Genomic DNA, 25808 nt, shown 5'->3' on the forward strand with positions numbered 1-25808 from the left:
TTTTCCGCTATTCCTCCTCCTCGCGCTCTGACAGCGTGACGGAGCAGTGGGGGAAATGAGAAGCGAAGCTGAGCACTTTGGGACTCGCGCCAGGAAAAGCCCACGAGCCGAAATCCTGCCCGCCTCTGAAATAGATACTGTTTTGTCACATGATATTCTACGGACTCGTGTCTTTTTTTTTACTAGTTACGTATCATGTGTGAATAGGTAGACTTAAAAACACTGTAAGTGGAGTGATCGTATTCTAAATTTTTGTTACCACACGTTTTTCGTACTGTAGGATTTAAGGGAGACCATAGATACTTTCAGTGGCTTGTGCTTAAGTGTACTTACTGAAGTATCTGTTAAAAAATGTGAAAACACTTGTGTAATTACTGTCGCATTTTTAGGATTGCAAGAAAGACTGCTCCACTCACCCAGACAACAAAGCGTAGGGCCTACTCACCTACATCTGCATCCTTACTCCACCAGCCACTGTGAAATGCATGGCGCTCATGGCAAAAAGCAACACCATTCAAAGCAGAATTACATACTCATTCCGTAGTAAGATATAATAAGGCTGAATACCAGTACTGTCAAAAGCTGCTAACAGTGAATTCTACATTAAATTTGAAAAAGTACGGACAGTGGACGTAAACAAAATATAGCGTAGAACACTAGTAATATACTTGCAATGCATTTAAATAGAACAATCCGCACTCAGATTCGTAAGTCATAACAGATACAGAACACTATGCAACGAAAGCAGCTTCTTTTATAAAACAAAAACAAGTTTGGAATCGTTTACCTCACCCAATATTACGGAAGCAACCACAATACGAGTAAAATATTTACAACGCAATTCAGATGTGTGCAATACACACGAGAAGTCTTAAACAGGTGCACACTGTGATGAAACCAACATGCAATACTAAAAATCAGCCAATAAGAAAACTAGATGATGGATTGGTAAACATGCATCGCTTCAGATGGCGTGGCAGTGAACCAAAGGCATGTTACCATAGTTCATAAAATTGACACTCGGTGCGGTGGCAGATGGGAGTGAGCGTAAAGGCATTTGCCATTTACGGTCCCTCCCATCAGCGACTGTGTCCGGTGTCAACTTTGTTTGCTCGAATATTACACGAGTTTCTGTCTCGTATGTGGCTTCACATTACTTATGTGTATAATTTAGGCGTTCAAATTCATGCCTATGGAAGTTCGGCTTCATATTCTAATATCTTTGGGCAGGGGATGTGTGATCTCTGTGCAATTGAACTATGATTGAGAGTCTCTGAATTGCCTGTCAGTGTTTGTTTTGAAAACGTAGACCATGTGTTCGAAGGAGCTTCGTAATAAAGTTTTGTTCTTTTTAGAGAACAGAAAATATGCAAATAATCTCGTCGACATACTTTCCTTAATAGATGTTAGTACAAGATTATGTCTGATTCGAGCGTTGTTTGTGTGTAGGTGGTGATAATTTTATTTTTTAAATTTGTGTTTTTCGTATTACAGGGCAGTGAGAAGAAATCACAGGCAGCGATACTTGCATTGGAGCTCGCATTTTCAGAAGTACTAAAACGAGGAGACTTGCATAATGTGCCCCAGAATATTACACTAAATGGTAAGTTTAGCTAGTGTTCAGAATTAGTCTGAACGGACAGGTGGTAGTACCCTTACTTATCATTGTTTATTGACACATTAGTTATTTACACACTACTTGAGAAAAGGCATACACTAAGAGCTAGAACCTGTCACGTCATCAGAGGAGACAGAAGTTGATCCCTCTGTGAAGTATCCTGTGTGTTCATTAGTAAGAAGCATGAGAGCAAATTTGCTCAGGGTTTAATATTTTCACTGGGTGGTAAATTGTTCTGTGCTCACTTGTTTATTTAAAACAATAAACATTTAGATACAACATAATTGAATGGTTTAGATAATTGAGGTGGTGTGCCATATAACAACTAAACATCCTGCTGACTGAAAATGTGGAGAATCGAAATTGCTTCAACATTGTACATGTGCAACAGCATAATAGAACCTTCGGTTTAGAATGAAAGTTTAGAGAAGTTTTGTGGCGGTGTTGCATTGTTAGTAATTTATGTGCAATATATTATGTAAATAATGTGCTCAAAATAGTTGCCAGAGATTGGTCTATTATACAGGGTGTTTATAAATGAATATCGGAGTTTTAGCGCTTTATAATATTTATTATATCAAACTTACAGTTATAAATGATATATCAAATGAAAGAGCAACTCACAGTTTCACCACAAATCTTATAAATGTTCAATGTGAGCATCATTTGTCACACGGCACACATCAAGTCTATAACAGAGTTCTTCCCAAATGCTGGATAGGCTGAAACGGGGCACAATGCATGGCCTCCACGTTCACCTGACCTAATGCCATGCAATTTTTTTCCTTTGGGGCTTCATCAAGGACTGTGTGTATGTGCCTCTGCTACCAGCAGACCTCCCTGAATTAAGAAACCATATTGAAGCAGCTGTTGCTACAATCACTGAAGGCATACTTATCAACGTTTAGGAAAAACTTGGCTATAGACTTGATGTGTGCCGTGTGACAAATGGTGCTCACATTGAACATTTATAAGATTTGTGGTGAAACTGTTCAAGTTGCTCTTTCATTTGATATATCATTTATAACTAAGTTTGATATCATAAATATTATAAAGTGTTAAAACCCCAGTATTCACTATAAAAGCCCTGCATAATACAGCATTTCTCAATTTAGTCCCTCTGTACTGCTGTTTATTTATAATGTGAAGACGATTAAATGTGGAGTGAATGTTGACTAATATAGATTCACACTGAAATTAGAAATAACCACAAAAAAAGGAATCACTTGTCATAGTAATCATGTGTAGCATTAAATACTTAGTAAATGTCGTCAGTGATGAGTGTAGACCCCAGACAGTATAACAAACCAGTCTTTTACCACAACCTTCATATTCGCATTCACAAGCTTCACCCAGTGCCAACGAAATTGTCAGCCTCCTGTCTATCCTGTAATGTTAAGCTGTCACCATAACCAGATTTTCTATCACTATTACATTGAGGTAAGGTAGCCTTGGTAAATACTTTCCCCATATTTGGAAGTGACTGTAAATTATGAATGCCTAATATACTGATTCGTGATAACTTTGTATGGGTCAAGGGAAGTGTTCGATTCCAGTAGATATTGTTTCTACTTGATTTTGTGAAGGTTGTGGTCATTTTATTATACCAGTTTTTATTTTTTGTTTGTCCCCACCCAAAAACCCCAATTTCCCCCACTTGTTGTGTTAGTGTCATTATATTATTAGAGGAATATGTGTTTGATGGTTTTTTTAATCTATTTTCATGTTTGTTTGTTGTCATGTTCACGTAATGATGTCATAGTCCGATATGGGAGTAGTTGTGAATGGTCAAAGTAGATGTGTGGAATCAGACGTTTCCGTTAACCCCAATCTGGCCGATGGCTCAGTAGTCATTTTAAGTCCTTTATTAAATCCTATAACAATGACAGTCCTTTGCTAAGTCCATGCTGCTCAGAATACACAGGAAGTCTCCTAGTAGGGAAAGAGGCTTTTGTTACCAAACTTCTGGTTCGGCAAGATAAAATCATGTTTAAAAATGTAAATGTTAACATTCAGACCATGATAAGTTGCGTGTTGTTCTCAGTACATGGAACAGGTGTACAAAGAGGTCAACGGAAACTCCCAATACCAATCCATAAAACCCAAATCTACAACCACTTCCACAATCATCACTACCTCAAAAACCAATAAAACACCAAATTTGGAATCGAACACTTCCCTTGACCTCACAGGTCTACAACAACACACAAAAAAACAACTCACCAATACCAGCAATCCCCTCCCCCCCCCCCCCCCCCCCCCACACCCACACACAATCCACAAATCATTTAACCAGATAAAAACATGAACAATAAAAAAAGAGAGAACTCTCACCCCAAAACAATCTCCAAAAAAAATCCTCCTCAAAAAAACAAAAAACCACAACCAACCCACCTACCTCCCCAAACCTCACCAACACCCCCCTCCCCCTTCCCAGAGCCACAGCCAGCCCCCCCAACACCACCACACCCCCAAAACCTAACTAACCCACAACCTGGGATCTGTACATCTTGGTAAGAGCCCTTAAGGAAACCCTAAACATAAAATACCCCTCAGTGGAAGATTGCCTCTTCCCCCTCCCTATAACAGATTTAAGATTTAACAGCCCCCCCCCCCCCCCCCCCAGACCCCTCTATAGTATTTGTACAGGCCCCATTCTCATAATTCTTAAACTCTACATTGTGATTGACTACTAAGTAATTGTAACCCTCTCGACTCAACCCACTATAAGAAGCTAACCCATTAGAACTACAGTGCTCCCCTGTTCTACATACTCCTGTATCAACTCCACTAACTCCCTCTTTGTACGATGTTCAGCAACTCTAAACACACATTGAGATGACCCAGACCCCCGATACCACAGCCCCCCCCCCCCCCCCCCCCCCCCCCCCCCCGTTTAACCACAGGCTTACCCCTCTCCCATACTTCCTCCTACCAAACTGCGACTCATCAATTTCAACCACTACTCCAGGCCCACCCAACTTACCCCTGTATTTAAGTACTCTGAACAAACCTCACGACAAAAAGAATACCAATCAAGGACTGTTTGCTCACTCACACCCTCCTCATGCACACAAAAACTGTGAGAGGACTGATAACAAAAATGGTAACTCATCAACACAATTTCACGCATGCCCAACCTAGACTTCCTGAACCAGGTACACATAGAATGGAGCACCAAATGTTATCACGCCGGCACCTCCACTTATAGCCGTCCCTGGCTCGAGACACCGGAACTTTCTTAACTTAATATATTCACCACATGCAGCTCATTTCACCAGCTTGGCCAAAAGTCCAAACAGTTGCAGGAATTTGATGAGCGACGTAGTACTGTCGCCCATCATGCCCCACAACCGAAAACTGTTGACTTTATTGGTCATATCCATTGCTAACAACGACATAAGGAAAGTAATGTAAAAAATTCAAAGGCGACACACCACATACGATACTACATTAACATAGAAATAACTGAAAATTAAACCATCAACTCACTGCAAAATATTCCACTAGAACTTCACTAATCACCAGAACAACACCCGACAACGTCAACAACTCCAATGAATCCTATATGACACACAACACACCAACCCCACCAGAGAGCACCACCAATCGCAACCACACCCCACCTACAAACACATCACAAGTGCACACTAAACCAACAACAAAACTATACCTGCAATCCACGAACTCGCCACCAGAGAGCACCACCGACAGCACAACAAGACATCTACAAACACGCGACACTCACTCACTCACTCACTGTGCCGTCGTGACGTCACACACAACAGACTTATGTGACGGGTCAAAGCCGGTGGGTGGTATCGGACCCTTCTGGTGACCCCCAAATTGTATGTCCAGCTTGACTGGTTGAATGCTGATTCTGCCCTCTGCTTTAGTTTGTGATGAGGGCTAATCTGTGGTCTATGTTTACATCATAATTAACATACTCATTGGTAAAAAATTCTAGATAAATCCAGAAAAAGTGTGTTATGTAGCATTCAAATCTCTGAGAAGCCTTTCGTTGCGTATTTCTTAAGTAGGACCTACATATATTTTGCATCAGTTATGAGAAAGGCAAAGGGACCACTTTATTATCCATTTTCGTACAGTGGCACAACAAGCAATTACAGTATTCTACATTGATACTCTACAAACCACTGTGAGGTGCATGGCAGTGAGTATATCTTGTTGTACCAGATATAAGGGCTTTTCCGCTGTTTCACTCACACATGGTGAGCAGGAAGAATGATTGCTTAAAATCCTCTGTGCACACTTTAATTAGTCCAATCTTGTCTTCGCAGCCACTATAGAAATGATTCATAGTGGGTTGTAATACGTTTCTAAATTCATCTCTTTGAAGTTGGTTCTAGAAACTTGTGACACTCTCCCATGGGTCAAACAAAACTGTGACCAGTTGTGCTGCTGTTCTTTGTCTCTGTTTAGTATCCGGGATATTTCATGTAAAGTAGGACACACTTTCGATGTGTAAAAGTTTAAAATTTGGTACTATTTATAAATTTTTTGAAAAGGCTGAACTTTTTACTGTATGGCAACAATGGTTTGTCATCCATTATTGCTTTCCCTCCATAATTTGCAGTTATTTTTATAATGCCATATATTTTTCATGCGATGAGAGTGTGAATTGGTGGAGATTTTGGACCTTCATTTCAACTAATTGGAAGGTAAGAATGAGCATATCATTATTTGTATTACTGTTACATATCCTAATGTATTGCATAAAGAGTATAAAACTGAAGTAGGTAAATTATAGGTTGGGGTAAATAATATAATACAATAGCATGAACTTTCATGTACCATGAGTCACTTTCATGTAATTAAGTTTTTATACCAAGAGAGATGTTAGAGGTAACTTAATCTTGTTCAGTAATTTACTTCTTAGTGTGAATGTGTAACTAATATCACTACTAAAAATTTCCCAATTTCAACCAGTAATGTAAAAGCAGAAAATTAAATGTCTATCATGAGTCACATAGTCTGAGTCACAGTTTTATTATTTTAAGGTTAGAAGAGGAGGATGCTCTTAGCAACAGCAGAAAGGCTGAGTAAGAGGAGGGAAAAGTTAAAGAGTCAAAGAAAATATGAAGAATTTAAGAATCATCTGGAAGAAGCTCAAAAAATCCAGCAGAAGCAGAAAGAAAAGTCTCTACAATTGAGTCAACATAAGCAAGGCCTGTTGTTAGAAGAAAGAAAAGCTAAAAATAGGGAGAGAGTTAGAAAACATAGGCAGCATAAGATGCAAGATCAGCAACCTAGTAAAGCAAGTTGGTCTCTGTATAAGCCACATAGTGCTCTGGATAACACCATGGCTCAAGTGCTGCAATTGCTTACATTATCATGTAATGTCAACTATACCTGAAAATGTGAAAGTAACCTGGTTAGATGGACCTGCCTCACAATTTAAAAACAAATATGTTACTGCTGCTGTACCCCAATTTCAATCATATCTTAATGTGGAAATCTATTGGAACTTATTTGCTACAACCCATGGTAAAGGAGCCATAGATGGAATTGGTGCAGTTGCAGAACGGCTGGGGGTAAGCAGTAAAAAAGCAAAAATATATAGTAGGTGATCATCAACTTTCGCTCAGGTAGCTGCAAGTATCACAACTATGCAGGTTTTTCATGTGTGTATTGATGAAATTCAAGGAATCGATACAAAACTTAATTTGGCTTAAATATTTTCTTCAGCACCTGAGTACCAAACATAAAAAGCATTCACTGCTTTCACTACAAGAAATGAGTACTACAAACATGTCTGCTGTCTCCAAAGAATTGTGCTGCTGCAGATCATCATACTGAAGAAACTAAAGAAAGTATGAAAATTGGAGACTGGTACAAATTAGAATATAACAGTAAATATAATGCTGGAGAAGTATGTGCAGTTTTTGGAAATTCTTACTTAATTAGTGCAATGGAGTGTGCTGATTACTATTGGAAATGGCCTGTAAAATGTGCTGAAATTGTAAAGAAAATTAATCCACTTGATGGTATCAGTGCAAGATGACATTTTCAGTTTTCTGATTTTTAATTGAATTTACAGTTTATTTTCCGAGATATCATGCTCTTATAATTTTTCATAATGTTTGAAAAGTGAAATGTTAATGTTAGGTTTATCTTATTTTGCACATAATGTCATATTTTCATTTCTCTGCTAGTAAGAAAAAAGTTTTTCGAACAAAAAGTAACATGAGTCACGTGACATTGAGTCACACACCTTTTTCAATATATTACAAAATTTCACATGGTATAAATATTTTTAGAAATCTGTAATTCTGTCATTTGAATGCCAACCTAATATGCATTTTCTGTGATCAAAACCATATCCATACTCATAATAGTTTGAGGACACTTTTGACCTGAAATGCACATTAGGAATAGGATGTCCCAAATTTGTAACATGAGTCACAACATAAATTACATTGTTATTCTTTAATTTTAATGCTCTGCCCTGCTTGAATAACACTTAAATTTATAATGATGATTTGCATAAGAAAATATGGGTTTATAGATTGATAACAAGTCAACCTAATAAAACAGTGATTTCAAAATGTAACATGAGTTACCGTGGAATCTCCCACCCCATTATTCCTACATGGTATGAGCATGAGAGATGAGCGGTATTCTAGAATGGATTGCTTGAGTGTTTTGTGTGCTATCTCCTTCATAGGCTGATGACATTTCCTTAGTATTCTGCCAATGAGCCACAGTCTGCCACTAGCTTTACATACGATAGAGAATATTATTTGATCGTTCCATTTCATGACACACACACACACCTACTGGGCATCTACATGGTGCTGGCTGGATGGACAATGCTAGGATTGCAGTTTGGCAGGTGGCAGGTTGTAAGGGGTGGGTGAATAGATGGGGGGAGAGAGGTGAGAGGCAGGATGAATGGTTTGGGGATACATAGCTAGCGTTTGGGAGAGACACAACCAGTTTGTTGGCTAGGAGTGTGGGAGGGGTGGCAGATGCACAAGTGTGGCACAGGATGTATGGGTGTTGAAGATGATGGGAGGTGACACATGATGGTGGTGTGGAGGTATTAATTGGGAGTGGGTTGATAGGACAGAAGAATGTTAAACTGTTGGGTGCTGCTACTGAGTCATTCTCAACCATCGACCTACCTCCCTGCTTTCCAGCCCTCACAGACTTTCTTCAGTGGGAAGTCATTGACAAACTTCATTCCAGTGACCACTTTCCTTGTCACATTAACGTATTGGATGGAGGATTGCTTCAACAGAACCCACCACAGTGGATGGTCAGCAGGGCTAGCTGAATCTTTTCAGCCAGCTGGCTGTGTTTGAACATCGTTACGGCATCCAAGAGTGAGTGGACCACATTACGAGAATGATCAATCATGCTCTTGACTTATCCATCCCGAAGTCTTCACATCATCTTAGGAGGCGACTTATATGTTGGTGGACTGATGAGTGCCCTCGGCAATACAGTATAGGCATCCAGTTCTTTGATGGTTTAAATGCCGCCCAGCTGCAGATAACATAATAGCCTTCCAAATCTTGAGAGCCAAGGCTCAACACATTTAAGGAGATTAGGAAGAGCTCATGGCAAGCATTCCTGGACTTTGTCAATGGTTCTGCTTATTCTGCAAATGTTTGGGGAGCCAGCCAGAGGATTTCCAATAAATGCAGTCATTTACCAATAGCAGTAGTCCTGAAACAGAGGTGTCTCCAAACAACTCCCAGAGACATCATTCAGTCACTGGCAGAGCATTTTGCAAAAACTACAGCCCATTCCAGCCAGCAACAGATGCTTCACTGCTACCGTGTGATGTAGAGAGGGGCAAGTTGGACTTTGGACCCAAAAATTTTAAGTCCTGCAACTCCCCTTTCTCCAGGTTACTTCCCCAACTCGTGGTGAAAGGCAGTTTTGATACCTCTCCTCAAACCAGGAAAGGATCTCGTGTGTATCAGTAGTTACTGGAGTATCACCTTAACGAACTGTGTTGGAAAGGCCCTGGAGTGAATGCTCAACTGTTGTCTGTCATTTTGTTAGAGACCAGACAACTCCTTAGCCACTCTGTGTGGATTCCAGAGATTTCGGTCCACTGTCGACAACCTGACCTTGCTAGAGGTGGTCATTCATCAGTCTTCCCTACATAACCATTACTGTATCAGCATGTCCTTCAGTATCAGTAATGTGTGCGATACTACTTGGAGGCACAGTATTCTCACGCAGCTGCTTCAGTGGGGCTTTCATGACCACCTCCCCATCTTCCTATGGTCTTTCCTGTGTTAGCAGTATTTTAGGACTCGAGTTGGTGACACACTGTCCAATCATATTAAACAGGAGAATGGCATCCCTCAGGGCGGTGTTTTTAAGTCCTGCCCTCTTTGCCATAGCCATAAACAGCTTCATGTCTATGGCAAGGTTCTTGTGCGGTGCCCCTTATTTGTCGACAATTTTGTTGTTTTCTCTTCCTCCTCTGGTATTGCAACAGCAAGCAATCAGCTGCAGCTTATATTGTGGAGGCTGCAAAGACAGATTTTCAGTTTTCTGCAGATAAGTGTGTGTGTGTGTGTTTTTTCATTTTAATCATTCTCGTCATATTTTTAATTTACCAAACTTGCATATGAGGAACACTACCCTACATTCTTGAGTCTCAGTGAGGTTTCTGGGACTCATTTTTTGCTCTAGATTGTCGTGGCTGCCACATCTGAGAGACCTGAAAGACAGAACCCTCAAGGCACTGAACATTGTAAAATGCCTTAGTCACAGATCTTGGGGAGCGGACAGGGTACGTCTGTTCAAGTTTTACAGGACTTATGTGCATTCGCTTCTGGACTGTGGGTGCACAATGTCTGGATTGGTGAGGCCTTCTTATTTGATCATTGACGCTGTCCACCAGGAGGGAATTGGGTCAGCCTTTTCTCCACTTATTTGTGTTCAACATGTGCTGTAGTCATTTGGTGTGGAGCAAGTACAACGTCAAACCTAGGCTTTTAACCGTCTACCACCAAGGTTAGGGCAGAGGCCCAGAGTAATTTTAGATTTGGTGCAGTATAGGAGAGATTGCGCTCCTGCTTCTGTTTTTCATATGATATTATCTGACATTTTATATGAGCATCACAACTATGAAGCTGTCTTTACAGAGGGTCTAATCAGGAGGCCTCAGTTCGCTGCTCTGTCTTTTGCCGGATTGTGTCCTCAAGGTCTGACTGCCTGATGACTTTACTGTCTTCGATGCAGGTTGATTCATGAAGATATGCAAATATTTTAATATGTTATTCTACAAGTAAAAGTAAATAAAAAAGTTCATATTAACATAGGCCCACAAATATTTAGTCACAGAGTTATGTCTAATAAAAGATTTTTCCTGAAATTAGCAACTTTGCTAATATGAAGCCATCAAAAAACTGTACGAGGTTAAAGTAAAGCACAATTCCCATTTATTTTGTTGTTATTGATCTGATGAATCTAATAAAACATGTCCCAGACGTGTATCTGCAGTAGTTTTCCAACATCCAGAGAAGCAAAAACGTAATTTTGTAAAAATTTTAATTTATTAACTACTTGGCCCAATTTGTTTTTTAAATTCCAGACAATAAAGTTTCCAACAGAAGTTGTAGAGAATTTAATTTTGGAAAAATGATGGTAATAACATTAACTGTAACTGTATGAATGTGTCAGATAATCTGTTTTTATTAATACCATAGCACACTTGAATTCATGTTAAACCAGAAAAAACAAAGCTCAGTGTTAAGGAAGTTGTACAGTGTACATACAATTTCACAATACATTCAGAATAAATGTTCAAAAAGTCTCCAATGAGGCATCCCTATTTCATAAATAATCTACAAACTACAACAGTTAGTATGTGACTTCACTTAAATACACTGTCGTTATTATGTTCTTTCACTGAACGATACAGAAAACTAACTGTTTCAAGGTCAGGAAACAACTGAAACAACTTGCCAATGGTTGCCCATAATGACATACATGTTTCTACATTCTTAATGGAAAGTAAACAAATTTACTTGTATAATAATCTTTGCTTCTCTGGATATTCTGGAAAACTGCTGCAGATACACATCTGGGACATGTTTTATTAGATTCACCAGACCAATAACAACAAAATAAATGGAAATCATGCTTTGCTTTAACCTCGTACAGTTTTGTGATGGTTTCATATTAGCGAAGTTGCTAAATTTCACACAAAATCTTATATTAGCTGTAACTCCATAACTCAACATTTGCAGACCTTTGTTTATATGAACTTTTTCTTAAATTTTACTTGTAGAGTAACATACTAAAATACTTGCATATCTTTGTGAATCACCCTGTATGTGACCTTGTGGACACTGGAGCAGATGAGACTTTCTTCCACTGCTAAATTTCTTGTCTGTTTTAATTCTCTGAGTGCCCCTCAGTCTCTACAATCAATGTACCCAGCAGATAAAGTAGTCCAGAATATCCAGGATGCCCTGCTCAAACTACCATGGTTGGGGAGGTGGTGTCTTTCTGCTGGGTACCAGGGCAAATGGGTATTGTGAGGAATGAAAGGGCGGATCTAGCAACCAAGGAACTGTGTCATGATCCTCAGCTGTTTCAGCATGCCATCCCCTGCATGCTGTAGTCTCGCTGTTGTGCTCCAGAGTCTGGCATCAGTGGTAGGATGAGTGATTGGAAGTGAAAAACAATAAGCTCTGTGTAGTAAAATCCATAACTCAGCCATGGCATACCTCTTTCCAGCCATGTCGATGGGACAAGGTCCTCGTTACTCGTCTTTGTGAAGGTCACAGCCCTATGATGCATGGCTTCTTGCTCCAGCGGAGGGCCTTCCAATGTGTGGTGCACAAATCTCTGTGCATCACATTTTTTTTTTGGCCTGAGTTTTATTTTCTGACCAGCGGGCCATGGTTGGTTTGCTGATGGATCTGCCCTCTGTTTTAAGTAACTTTCAAACAAATGTTCTAGTTTTAAAGTCTTGTGAATTGTCCAACGTTTTTCCCAAGATTTTAGGGAGGTGGTTTTAATGTATTAACAGGGTAACTATCTCACCCATATTTTTTCCAAATAGTCAGCTAGTGACATTTGCTTGTGGCTTTCTGTTACCTCCCATGTAGTTTTACTTGTATTTTAATCTGATGCATAGTTAGTTTTAATTGTGGAACAATTTTTGAGTTTTTAGTCACATCCATCTGTTTTGATGAGTGTAAGGGCACTGATAACCTCACTGTTGAGCACCCATAAGCTTCACACACACACACACACACACACACACACACACACACACACACACACACACACACACACAACACCACCACCACCACCACCACCACCACCATAAGAAGCTATGCAGTAATACCAGCAGAGTTGGTAGATGACAAGGTTGCTTTCAAAGGTGGTCCTACCTCTGATGGGGTAGTATAAGCCTCTGGCCTGACAGGAGTAGGAAGCGTAGGGTGGGTGGGTTGGGGAGCTTTTGCACCTGGGTCTTCCAAAGGTATATTATCCCAGAGGCAACGGTTTAGGAGAGGGGAATGGTGTAGGGATGGACTAGGATGTTGTGTGGTTTGGGTGAGTGAGGTGTGGGAAGGATCTTGGTAGGATGTTCCTCATTTCAGGGCATGGTGATTGATAATACTGTTCTACAAAAAAAAAAAAACCTTTTTTTCTATTTCTGATAAAAAATATTGTGATCCTAGTTGTATTTTGAGTGCTGAATTGAAAACTGTTTTTGGTTTTTTTTCTGTCAGGGATAGTTTATGAGTAATCACAATTTTATTTCTCTTTTTAATTCCTGATATAGTGCAGCAAACGTGAGGCGAAATTCGACAAACAAATGCACATCTTTATGATGTTATAAGTTCATCACATTAAAGGAGGGTGGGACCTAACATATAACACGGTAACCTTTGCATATACACTTCAAAGCATTTATTTGACATGAGAAATTACAGAAAATTGACAAATAATGAGCCACTGCCTTGTAATGCACATGACTTTTTTCTCTTGTATTGTGAATCTTTCTTCTCTCGAATGATATTCCAGCAATAATCTGCTAACATAGAAGGTACTCACTTCCCTTCATAGCGCCTTTCTATGGAGAAATATCTTTATGGAAGTAGTCCAGATGAGAGTCCATCATGTGTACCTTCAAAGACATATTGCACCCCAGATCCTGATATACTTTGATCATATCCTTTACCATTGCTTTGTAGCTAGTAGCTCTTCTTCTTCCAAGGAAGTTTTCCGACACCATCTTGAAACAGTCCCATGCGGTTTTTTCTTTATCAGTTAAACATGCTTCAAAATTTGCATCTTTCTGCAGCTCCTTGATTTGTGGGCCCACAAATACACCTTTCTTTATTTTTGAAGCTGAAAGACGGAGTATTTGGTAGCTAGATATGCAAACCCACAGCCTGTTGGATCCATGGCCTTCACGAATTGTTTCATCAGGCCAAGTTTGATGTGAAGCAGTGGAAGTAGTATATATTCAGGAGCTACCAGACTTTGACGTTGTATATTATTTTCTCCAACTTTCCACCTTCGCCTAGGCCATTTCTTTTTCACGTAGTGAGAATTTCAGTCTTGGCTATCCCACTTGCAAAGAAAACAGGCATACTTTGTGTAGCCTTGTTGCATTCCCTGTACCATAGCAATTACCTTGAAATCTGCACATATTTTCCATTTGTGTTCATTGTATTTTAATGAATTTCACATCCTTTGTACAAATTCGTAATTCTCTTTTGTCAAACTAGTGTATGCTACTGGAACAGAGGGTATTTTATTTCTGTTATGGAGCAAAACACCCTTCAGACTTGTTTTCGATGCATCTACGAAAAGTCTCCACTCCTGTGAAATATAAGTTAAGTTCAGCATTTTCATCAGGCCAGCAACGTCATTGCAAAATGTCAGTGTTTCGTCAGTTGAAAAATAAGAAATAAAGGCACGTTCTCTGTGCCTGAACACACTGATTTTATTACTTTGGTGCAGTAGATTATACCATTGTAATCTTGAACCAAGCAGCTGCGCCTTTTGTTTACTTAGTCTGAAATGTCCCCTTAGAAAAATTGTACAAGACTGTGCTTAAACTGAAACACAATATTTTTGGTGCAACGCAATCTGACTTCCAAAAATTCCTACGAAAGAATGGCCCTGACTAACATTAACCTATATGTTTCACAAATCACTTACCTCACAAAAATCTTCGTTACTCAAACTACTGCAATACAGCGAGCGCCACTACCGCCAGCTAACTAAAAGATTCAAACTACGGAAGTCACTAACTACTGAGGCAAAGTTAGCAAATGAAAGATTTTAATAGAGAACAAACAATGTATTTACCTTAATAGTCAATATATATATATATCATTTCATGACACCACCAATTCTTACAAATTTCAAAACTCCGCCATCTCTCTCCCCACATCCACCACTGCTGGCGGCTCACCTCCAACTGCGCAACGCTACGCTGTTAGCATCCAGCCGCCGCTGCTCAACACTACAATGGCAGACAACAATGCAAACCAGCCACAGACTTCACACAGTAAAGTCAGTGATTTTTCATACAGAGCGCTAAGCGGCGTTACCAATAAGAAAACCTAAACAGCCTACTTACATAGCCCCCATGCTCCCCACAAAAAATTTTTACAAATTGTTTTGGGCAGTGGCCAATAATGATTTGATAAAATTTTTCATAATTACTATAACAAAGATATCAAATGCACACACTTATTAATACAATGTTGGTCAGAAGCTAAAATTCTCTCTCAGTCCTTAAAGACAGTCCTGATCGTTCATCACAGTAAAATTGCAGTGTTTTTTTTTTCAAAGTCTGAGCAATAAAAGAAATTGCACTTGGAAGTAGTGGATTTCTAAGCAGTCTTGAAGAAGTAGTGTTGTCCTTCCAACAAAAGACAGTGCTGACTCTTGACATGCTGACAGGTAATGGGCCACAGCAGAGTCAGTCGACGTTGAAGACTATCGGTAGGTAGGTCATCACAGAGCAGACCCACTGTAGTCCTGGTAGAGATTACTATTGGTGGGCCACCAGAGGTGCAGACCCACTGCAGTCCTTGTAGAAATAATGGTATTGGTGGGTCATCAAAGGTGTAGACCCACTGTAGTCCTTGTAGAGATGGCCAGCAGCCATCTGTTTGACTGTGCAGGCGCACAATCACCATTGAAGAGTCTTGCGGATAATATAGCAAATCCATAACCACCACTTGTGCACTCACAAAAATTGTTTTTGAAATGTCCTTACAACCAGCAATGCTGTTATCCAGTCCCTTACTGCATTATTAACACATGTGCAAACACTATCAGTCCCTACTTCTCACATACTGTCCATATACTATGACCAACATAAACATGTGCAGTGAAATGTAACTTACAAGTTACTTAATTTGATGAACTGGTGTCAATTACAATTTTATAACATAAGAATACAATAACAAGGTACAAAATATATCATTAAAGAACATAACAGTACAGATAACTTTTGCAGTAATACAGGCTTTTCAAAAGAATCGAAATAACAAATACATCAGTGTTACAAAAATTATGATATAAGTACATACATAAAAGATCAGAATAACTTTTGAAACATCAACTTCACACATGAGCATTAGAACAAAACAGAATAAATAATGCGTAAACATCTTTACGAAGTAAATAACATGTTATTAACACAAATTATATTTGAGGATAACAGTATTCCTCATCATAGTGAATGTAGCTTAGTATTAGAAGAGAAAAAATTCTATGAAACAGCACACAGAGACAGGAAGAAAACAAATACACAAACACATAGTGGGATAACACAAGGAAAGGACAGGGTTTGTTTTACTGCAGTATTTTGCATAGAGATCTCCCTTAGTTCATCATTATTCCCAAAAAGTCCTATCTAAACCTGCTTTCTGTATTCTGTTCACATCCTCTTTCAAAAATAGTTTTTCTCCACTGTACACTGCTTTTTTTGGCCAAACCATTTTCTTATAGCTTCTCAATGCTTTCCTTCCAATTCATCATAGTTAGTTTCTTATATAGTCTACCCCCTCTTAAGCTAACTTAAAGCGACTGAGCTCAGATGCTAAACTAATGGATGACAGAATGCAGCAGCACAAAACAATTAACAAAAACAACAATGACAAAAATGGAAATTGTGAAAGCAAGCAGCAGCAAATGCAATAACTTATATCTAAACATGACAAAGCTGAAGCAGAAAAAATATTACAGTAAAAATGTTTAATACCTATATCACATCTTAACACTAGAGTGATGCATCACGAGAACATACGCTAGCAGATAAGTTACCAAATCGTAAAAAAAATTATTTTTGCAATTCCTGTCAAGGGAAATGTCTTTTTGAGCTGCTCCGTTTTTTTTTTTTTTTTTTTTTTTTTTTAGTGCATCATAAGGTTATTATTTACTGGATCTGTAGGCATAAAATATTTATATTAGTACATCCATTAAATTTTATAGTAACCAATGCTGCAGTGCAGCTATAAACTAGATATTAAACAAAATAGGCAAAGCAAGGCGTGAAACGTCATTCGCTAGCCGTATGGCGTTTCATAGTGCAGTAAACAATCTTTCAACTAGCAAGACAATAGACATGAAACGTTTCTCATCATTTCATTTCAGTAAATATCATAAATTAAGAACTCTACAGTGTAATCATGTTTTCAAGTTTGAAGGTGTCGTATTTGTGATGCTTTCTACAAAGAAATGCCAATACCGAGGATAATGGCTTCCCTTTTTTTTTTTTCCTCCACCTGTGCCTCTGACAGGCACACACTAATGGCTTTCTTTTGTCAGGTGGTTGTCGCGCAGCTGGGTGCCCATGACGCATTACGTGCAGGTGGTCACTTACCTTTCTTACTGAAAAACTTAAGACAGCAGTTTCTGCTACAGTGACAGTATCATATAAAAATATTTTCACAGGTTGAAAATTTGCGTTAGAATTCTGTAGAAAACTTTTCACCAGCATAGTGATACATTCACGCATATACACACATTTCATAACACTTAAAGTACGATTCTCGGTTTCCAACATCCTTTTTCACAAACCAGAGTCCCTAACCATTACTCGTTATTCCTTACCTTTATTACATATACACATATTCGTAGACACTTCTTCAATTTTTCATCATAACATATACATAGCATAATCAAATAGCATCAGTTTATTTATCATAAACATACCGCAACAGCATAATACACATCGTCGTCGTAATAATATCATAACATCTCAGTCAATTCTCAAAAACGTTGTAGCTTCCTCCAATAATTTCAAAACCTAAAAAAATTCTCTGCTCATGTCAAAAGTGTCATCTGCCTCAAAAGTACTTTAAAAATCTTGATCCCATACCAAATACATCAATCAAAGCTCTCATAGTATCACAATGGTTCTGAAAAATATGAAGGGTTCACACAGTACAGACAAAATACAATTTCGTGAGTGTGAAGTTATCCAGCTGTGTAATTGCGTAAACATCTGTCACTGACGTAGTAAAAAGAAATGTTTGTCTCTCTCAGTTAAGTGATCAGATAGCTGTGTAATTTATGTGTTAGAGAAATATGGTACCGATGTGTAAAGTTGTATAAGTAAATACCATATTAGCTAAGGCTCCTTGTGTTTGCCAGACACATGGTACACAAAGTAAGTGTGTACCCCCCTTAGGATTAATGTAATTATACCCTCAGGTGTTACAGATTACAGAAATGGAAAGAAATGTATCACAAAAAACTTTCTTTGTGATTCAAAAATCTTGAAAAATAAATGGTTTAAATACAAAATTAATCACTCAAATGCATGTGCTGTAGCGCTAAATGTGCGTCTTGCTGTAAGATAATTCTGTGGAACTGTCGTAGTTATCGTCCTCTGTAAGCAAAGTTCTGCTGAAGTCAATGTATTTACCTCATCATAAACGAAAGTGAAATGCTTTGCGTATAGATATTGTAGTTACCGTGATCAAGAAAAAGTACTATAATGTAACGTATTATTGTGCTACGAAAAAGGCTGTCTCATTGTATCTATACCACAAAATTTACTACTAAAACATGTTTTACTCTCCAGGAGAGTTCAGAAAAACTGTGCAGATATAAAACAGAAACACCGCAAAAGCAACATTGTAAATGGTCACTCATTAGTAGCGTCGTGATAAAATCGTGTAGCTGTCACATAAACTAACCACTGTGTCATCTGGTATCTCACAAAAAGTACTTGAAATCCAGAATGTATTTTCAAGTAAACCAAAATGTTGCATTAAAATGTCATTAGCAGTACTGGTAAATGTTCTAAGTATGTGAGCCTCATAGCCGTTACGTAATCGTGCAACTAACAAGCAAGAATGTACACACACAATAACACTGTGACGTCTGTTCACTATAACAATGCACTCGTAAATACTGTCTAAATAAGTTCTCCAAGTTCTAGACCGGATAGTTAACTTCAAAACATTGTTGCATGTTAACAGATTCTTAGTGTGACAAAGTATACTAGTAACGTGATGTGAACAGCTTTATGGCAAAGACAAAGTTAAAAAGCAGATTATCTTTCAATAAATGGTTTTACATGTGAAATGTGGTGTAAACCTTTACTCTTCCTAATACGAAGAGTTTCAACTTCAACGCAATTATCATGTGGTATACGTCGGATTCTGTAAGGTTCATTGTAAACTAGAAAAAATTTGTGACTCAAGTGTTTCTTCTTATGTGACAATGAATGAGCTTTAATGAGAACTTTCTGACCAATATATAATTTCTTTGCATTTGCTTTACCGTGTAATTTTCTCCTTTTGTCTGCAGCAGAATTTATATTTTTAATAGCCAAATCAATTATGTCTTTGTGTCGAAGTGTGTGTGTATTCGGGAAAGGTACAAGCTCTCAGATTCTGTTCGGTGGTTCTTTATTCTTCAGTACAAGAACAGGTGGTAAAGCAGTGGAGTCGTGAGGCATCTCATTCAGCACGTTTTGAAATAACTGTAAATATCTGTCCCAATGCTGATGCTTTTTGTGACAATAAAGTCTGCAAAGCTTATTGATTTCTTTCATAATCCGTTCAGACGGGTTACAATGTGGTGAGTACAATGAAATAAAAACAGATTTGATTTTATGGTTACGAAGCATGCGTGACCAAACAGCAGATCTGAATTGCGGTCCATTATCTGAAATAATTAGTTGGAAGGATTGGTGACAAAGATGTTTTCCCACTGTCGGGATCGAGAGAAAGAGAATAGGTATCTGTCAAGTCCAGTGTGATTACACTTGGGTGTGGGGCTGAGTGAGGCATTTGGCTATGACTGAAACTTCAGTAGGATTGATGTTACTGGTGGTAAGGTTAACAACAGTGTTTCATGTTTGGGTTCTGGATTTCATTGGGCATTGGAAGTCAGTTTCAGAGGATATGGCAAATTGAAAAGGTCATGTAGGCAGGGCCTGGATGCTGCGAGGGGTGGGTGAAGAGCTTTGCAATGGGTGTTGATGGGTAGCAGTGCTCCAAGCAGGGAGTGGGATGTCAATAGGTTGGACAATTTATCGATGTAGTCTGTGGAATGCTCTTCCAGGTGTTGGAGGGTAAGGGTTTCAATTTTGGAGATGTGTTTAGGATTGCATAGTAACATTATCTTGCAGAGGGAGCAAAGTTGTTTCTGGGATGCCTGTGCCATGGAGATATGTTTTTGCGGTATCAGGTATCTAAGGGGTACTGAACTGCCATTATTGGAAAAGGTGATATGAAGATTGTTGTGAGAGGAGGGATGGGATATATAGTTAGGCTTTTGGGTGGTGGTTCATTGCTTAGGCAGCAATTAAGAAACAAAATGTGGAACTGGGGTCTAGCTATGGGGAGTGACATTTTACTGAACAGGTGCAGATAGATGGAGCAGGGGTCCATTTGGGTTAGGTTGGTGCTAGGAAATTGAGAAATGGACAAATGAAAGCTTTAGGTGGCTATAAAAGTTTCTGGATAACAGACTGTGAGTTTGGGGATTGAAAAGGATGGATGAAATTGTTCTGAGGGCAATAGAATTGTTACATACAAATAGTAGTCATAGGATATTATCAAGATCTGACTGAATTTGTGCAACTTTTCTCAGACAGTACCTCGTTATCTCCATAAAGTCTGAAGTTACTATTAATATTGTCTGCAAAGTCATTAATATTCAACACAAACAGTGATGGTGCTAGCACTCTTCCCTGGGGCACACCTGAAGTTACTTCTATCTGTTGATGACTCTCCATCCGACGTAACATCGTATGCTCTCCCCTCCAATAAATCCTCAATCCAGTCACAAATATCACTTGATATCCCACATGAACATACTTTTGATAATAAGTATTTGTGCAGTACTGAGTCAAATTACTTTTTTTGGGGGGGGGGGGGGGGGGGGTCAAGAAACACTGCATCTTTCTGACTGCCTTGATCCATGCATGAGGAAGACCCCCCCCCCCCCCCCCCCCCCCCCCCGATGGAAAGGCAGAGGGGGAAAGGAATAGTGGAAGTTTAGACTTGCAGTGCTGAATGGGAAGTATTGCTTGCCAAGGTGGTTTCTATTCAAACCTATGAGGTGGGGCAGTTAGGCCTCATTGACTGCTTGAGGGGTTGCGGGACCACTGCACGTCTGCTCTGGCCCTGGAGACTCTGGCCTGGCTCATAACCTTCTCAACTTTTTGTCCTTGTTATTTTTTTATGGTTGTTGTTTTTAATGTTTTATCTATCCTAAAATATTATCACCTTGTGTGAGCTGCTCGTTTTTATGGGGTAATGGAGGGTGAGGTACTGGTGGTTGGATGAAGAGGGTGCATCTCCCACCGCATGCCGTGTCCCAGGGACCTCCAGCTGCATTCTGGGCAGGTCACCTCACCCACTCTACTCTCTCCCACTCCTCTCCTGCATCTCCTTGCTTTTATCTGTGTCTTTTTGTATTTTGGTTACAGTTCGATACATATAGGAAGAGGCTGATGACCTCGCAATTTCTACATCTACATACTTACTCTGCAAGCCACCGCATAGTGCATGGTAGACGATTCTGTGTACCACCACTAATTGTATTTTTTTTTATTATTACATTCACAAATAGAGTGAGGGAAAAACGATTGTCTATATGCCTCCGTATGAACCTTAACTTCTTGTATCCTATCTTCATGGTCCCTACATCAAAATGTGCATTTGCGGCAGTATGATTGCTCTGCAGCCAGCATCAAATGCCACTCCTCTAGAACTTTCTCAGTAGTGTTCTTCGAAATGAATGTCTTCTTGCCTCCAGGATTTCCTGAAGCGTATCTGTTAAAATTGCTTGCTGTTTGAATCTAGCAACTTGCCTCTGAACTGCTTAACAGTCTTCTTTCAATCCAACCTGGTGCGGATCCCACACACTTGAAATGGTCACACTAGTATCTTATATGCGGATATGCGGTCTCCTCTACAGATGAACCACACTTTCCTGAAATTCTTCCAATAAACTGAAGTTGACGATTCGCCTTCCCTACCACAATCCTCACATGCTCATTCCATTTCATATCACTTCTCAGCGTTACACCCAGATATTTAAGCAATGTGACTTTTTCGAGTAAGACACTACTAAAGCTGTATCTGAAAATAAAGTCCCCCCCCCCCCCCCCCCCCCTACTCATCCACATTAACTCACATATTTCTACATTTAGAGCCAGCAGCCATTCGTCACACCAACTAGTAATTTTGTCTAGGTCATCTTATATCATCCTGCAGTCACTGATCTTCAACACCTTCTTGTACACCACAGCATCATCAGTGAAGAACTGTACATTGCTGCCCACCTGCTAGATCATTTATGTATATAGAAAATAGCAACGGACCTATCACACTTTCCTGGGGCACCCGTGATGTTACCCTTGTCTTCAATGAACACTCGTCCTTGAGGACAACATACTAGGTTCTATTATATAAGGAGTCTTCAAGCCTGTCATGTATCTTGGAGTCAGTTCCGCATGCTCGTACCTTTGTTAACAGTTGGCAATGGAATACGGTGTTAAATGCTTTTTGGAAATCTATGTATATGGAATCTACCTGTTGCCCTTCATCCATAGTTAGCAGTATATCTGAGAGAAAAGAGCAGTCTGGGTTTTGCATGAACAATACTTTCTAAAGTCATGTTGATTCATGGACATGAGCTTTTCGATCTTTAGGAAATTTATTTCATCCAAACTCAGAATATGCTCTAGAATTCTGCGGAAAACCAATTTTAAGGAGTTTGGTCTGTAACTTTGTGGGTTCATTCTTTTACCCTTCATATACAGGAGTCATTCACACTTCTTTCCAGTCAATTGGCCTTTTATGCTGGTGGAAAGATTCACGATAAATTCATATCAAGTAAGGGGGCCAGTGACATTGACTACTCTTTGTAAAACCAATTTGGAATTCCGTCCAGGGAACCTGGTGACTGATTTATTTTTATCTCTTTCAGTTGTTTCTCTGTTCCAGGGATGCTTATTATTATGTCATCCATATGGGACTTTGTGTGGTGATCAAATGACGGTACATTTGTAAGATTTGCCTGTGTGAACGGTTTCTTAAATGTGGTCTTCAAAACTTCAGCCTTCCTTTTGGTGTCTTCCACTGTAAAACCAGACTAATCAATAAGTGATTGGATGGAAGCCTTAGACCCACTTAGTGATTTTACAGAGAACCAGAATTTTATTGGATCCTCCTCCAGATCTTTAGCCACGGTATGACAGTGGTGGCTGTTGTATGCTTTGCACATACATCTTTTCACAGACCCACAAATCTCTACCATTTTTTTCCTGTTGTCATTTGCACATCCTCTTTCGAACCGAGACTGGAACAGCCTTTGTTTCCTCAGCATTTTCCGAATTTCACTTTTAAACCATGGTTGGTCTTTTCTGCCCTTAATCCATTTACTAGGCATATACTTACCCAGAGTATAATTTACATTCTGTTTAAACTTTGCCCGTAATTCCTCTATGTCCATCTTTCTGGAACTAAATGATTGTAGTTCATTGTCTGAGTGAGATGCCAACAACTGCTTATCTGTTCTTTCGAACAGAAACACTCTCCTAGTCCTCTTGACTGATTTATTAACTTTCATAACCATAGTTGCTATGATATCATGATCACTAATCCCTGTCTCTACACTGACACCATTTATAAGGTCTGGCCTGCTGGTAGCTACAAGGTCCAAAGTATTTCCATTACATGTGGGCTGCAAAACTAGTTGTTCGAGACAGCTAACAGAAAATTTGTTCGAAAGTGCTTCACAGGACTGCCTGTTTTTCCCCTTTAACTCCAAGAAACCAACAAACAGACCTTGATTCATTGCTTTCAGGGTGACATGAGAAAAGCTGGAGTGAGCTTTCACATTATTGATGATTTCAGAATCCATGCTGGATTACATGGAGAAGATCCCCGTTTGAGATACGTCATTACATGTGAGCTCAAAATGTGTTCTAAGATTCTGTAACAAATGGATTTCAAGGATATTTGTCATTAGCTTTGTGGCTCACTTCTGTTGGCCTTCTTGTAGATTGGTGTGACCTGTGTTTTCTTCTAACTACTGGGCACAGTTTTTTTTGTACAAGGTATCTTCAGTATATTATGGTTAAAAGAGGGCTAAATACGCCACAAATTTGGTATAGATTCTGATTTTGATTCCCTTAGGCCTTGGAGCTTTGTTCAATTTGCCAACTCTAACAATTACTTTTCTTTTCTTGGCTGTGGTAAGGAAATTAAAGAGGGACACTACTGCTGGGTGTTCTTTTGTGAAGGAACATTGGAAAACTGAGTTAAGCATTTCCACTTTTCTTCACTTCCCTCAGTTTCAGCTCCTGTCTCATCCTTCAGTGACTGATGCCACTAACAGCCTTCACATACGACCAAAATTTCTTCAAGTTTTGTGAAATGTTTGTTGATAATATTGTGCTAAGGTAGTTACTTATGGCTTCATGCATTGCACCCTTGACAGCTAAACACATGTAATTCAGCAACTCTCTACCTGTAACCTTATGCTTTGTTTTACAAATATTGTGCAGTACCATAAACTGTGTATACTTTGACAGATTTTGAGATCCAGATGTGATTATCGTGACTGTTTTTTTAACTTCTGTGATATTTATGTTAGTGAACATAAGAGCTTTTATGTAAGGATTACATACTAATTAATACAGTACATTTTCTAAAATGCAAAGGAAATAATGGAAAAAATTGTGGGTGGGCAAAGTTAGCATGGATTTGGAGATTGGCCTCTAGTTCCACCATAACTGTCAGCTACGTTCCATTTGTGGTCAATATTTCAGAAATGCAATGAAACTCTGACCACCCAGAAATAAATACAATTTTTTAAGTGCTCTATTAAGTCTTATAAAAGAAAAAACCTAGTAAAAGAAATAGAAAGAAACTTCCACATGGGAAAAATATATTAAAAACAAAGATTCCAAGACTTACCAAGCGGGAAAGCACCGGTAGACAGGCACAATAAATAAAACACACAAACAATCACACAAAATTTCTAGCTTTCACAACCGACGGTTGCTTCTTCAGGAAAGAGGGAAGGAGAGGAAAGACAAAAGGATGTGGGTTTTAAGGGAGAGGGTAAGGAGTCATTCCAATCCCGGGAGCGGAAAGAATTGGGGGTAAAAAAGGACAGGTGTACACTCGCTCGCACGCACGTGCGCGCACACGCACGCACGTGCGCGCACACGCACGCACGCACACACACACACACACACACACACACACACACACACACACACAAGCAGACATTTGTAAACGCCATTTGGAATGAGTCCTTTGCGAAAGCTTGATATTTGTTTGTGTGTTTTTCATTGTGTCCATCCACCAGCGCTTTCCCGTTTGGTAAGTCACAGCATTTTTTAATATATTTTTGCCATGTGGAATGTGTGTTTTTTTGACAACATACCTTCACTCATCCTCATAATTTTGATGGTCCTTCTCAAAGTAGTCTCCCATGGATGTGATGCACTTATCCCAGCATTTCTGACATTTTTCAAATACATACTGGAAACCATTTTTTGGGAGGTCCTTCAGAATTGCCTCTGCAGTCTTCACCTCTGCTTCTGATGATTGATAATGCCTCCCACGAAGGCGTGTCTTCATGTTAGGGAACAGAAAAAGTCACATGGGGCTAAATCCGGACTATAGGGGGGGGGTGAGGAATGCATTTCATGTTTATTTTTGCAAGATAT

General features: G+C 39.2%; 1 protein-coding gene across 1 annotated transcript in view; it reads left to right on the forward strand.

Annotated features, from left to right (window-relative positions):
• The first annotated feature begins 1018 nt into the window (after positions 1 to 1018).
• The window catches only part of LOC126276491 (nucleolar complex protein 4 homolog A-like), a 132498-nt gene continuing 107708 nt past the window's right edge, over positions 1019 to 25808 (forward strand). The window contains exons 1-2 of the mRNA XM_049977280.1: positions 1019 to 1405; positions 1495 to 1603. Coding sequence (XP_049833237.1) covers positions 1313 to 1405; positions 1495 to 1603 — 202 coding nt within the window. The 5' untranslated portion in view covers positions 1019 to 1312. The remainder of the gene's footprint in view (positions 1406 to 1494; positions 1604 to 25808) is intronic.

Source organism: Schistocerca gregaria, chromosome 1 (genome assembly GCF_023897955.1).
Source record: "Schistocerca gregaria isolate iqSchGreg1 chromosome 1, iqSchGreg1.2, whole genome shotgun sequence".
NCBI classification, from domain to species: Eukaryota; Metazoa; Arthropoda; class Insecta; order Orthoptera; family Acrididae; genus Schistocerca; species Schistocerca gregaria.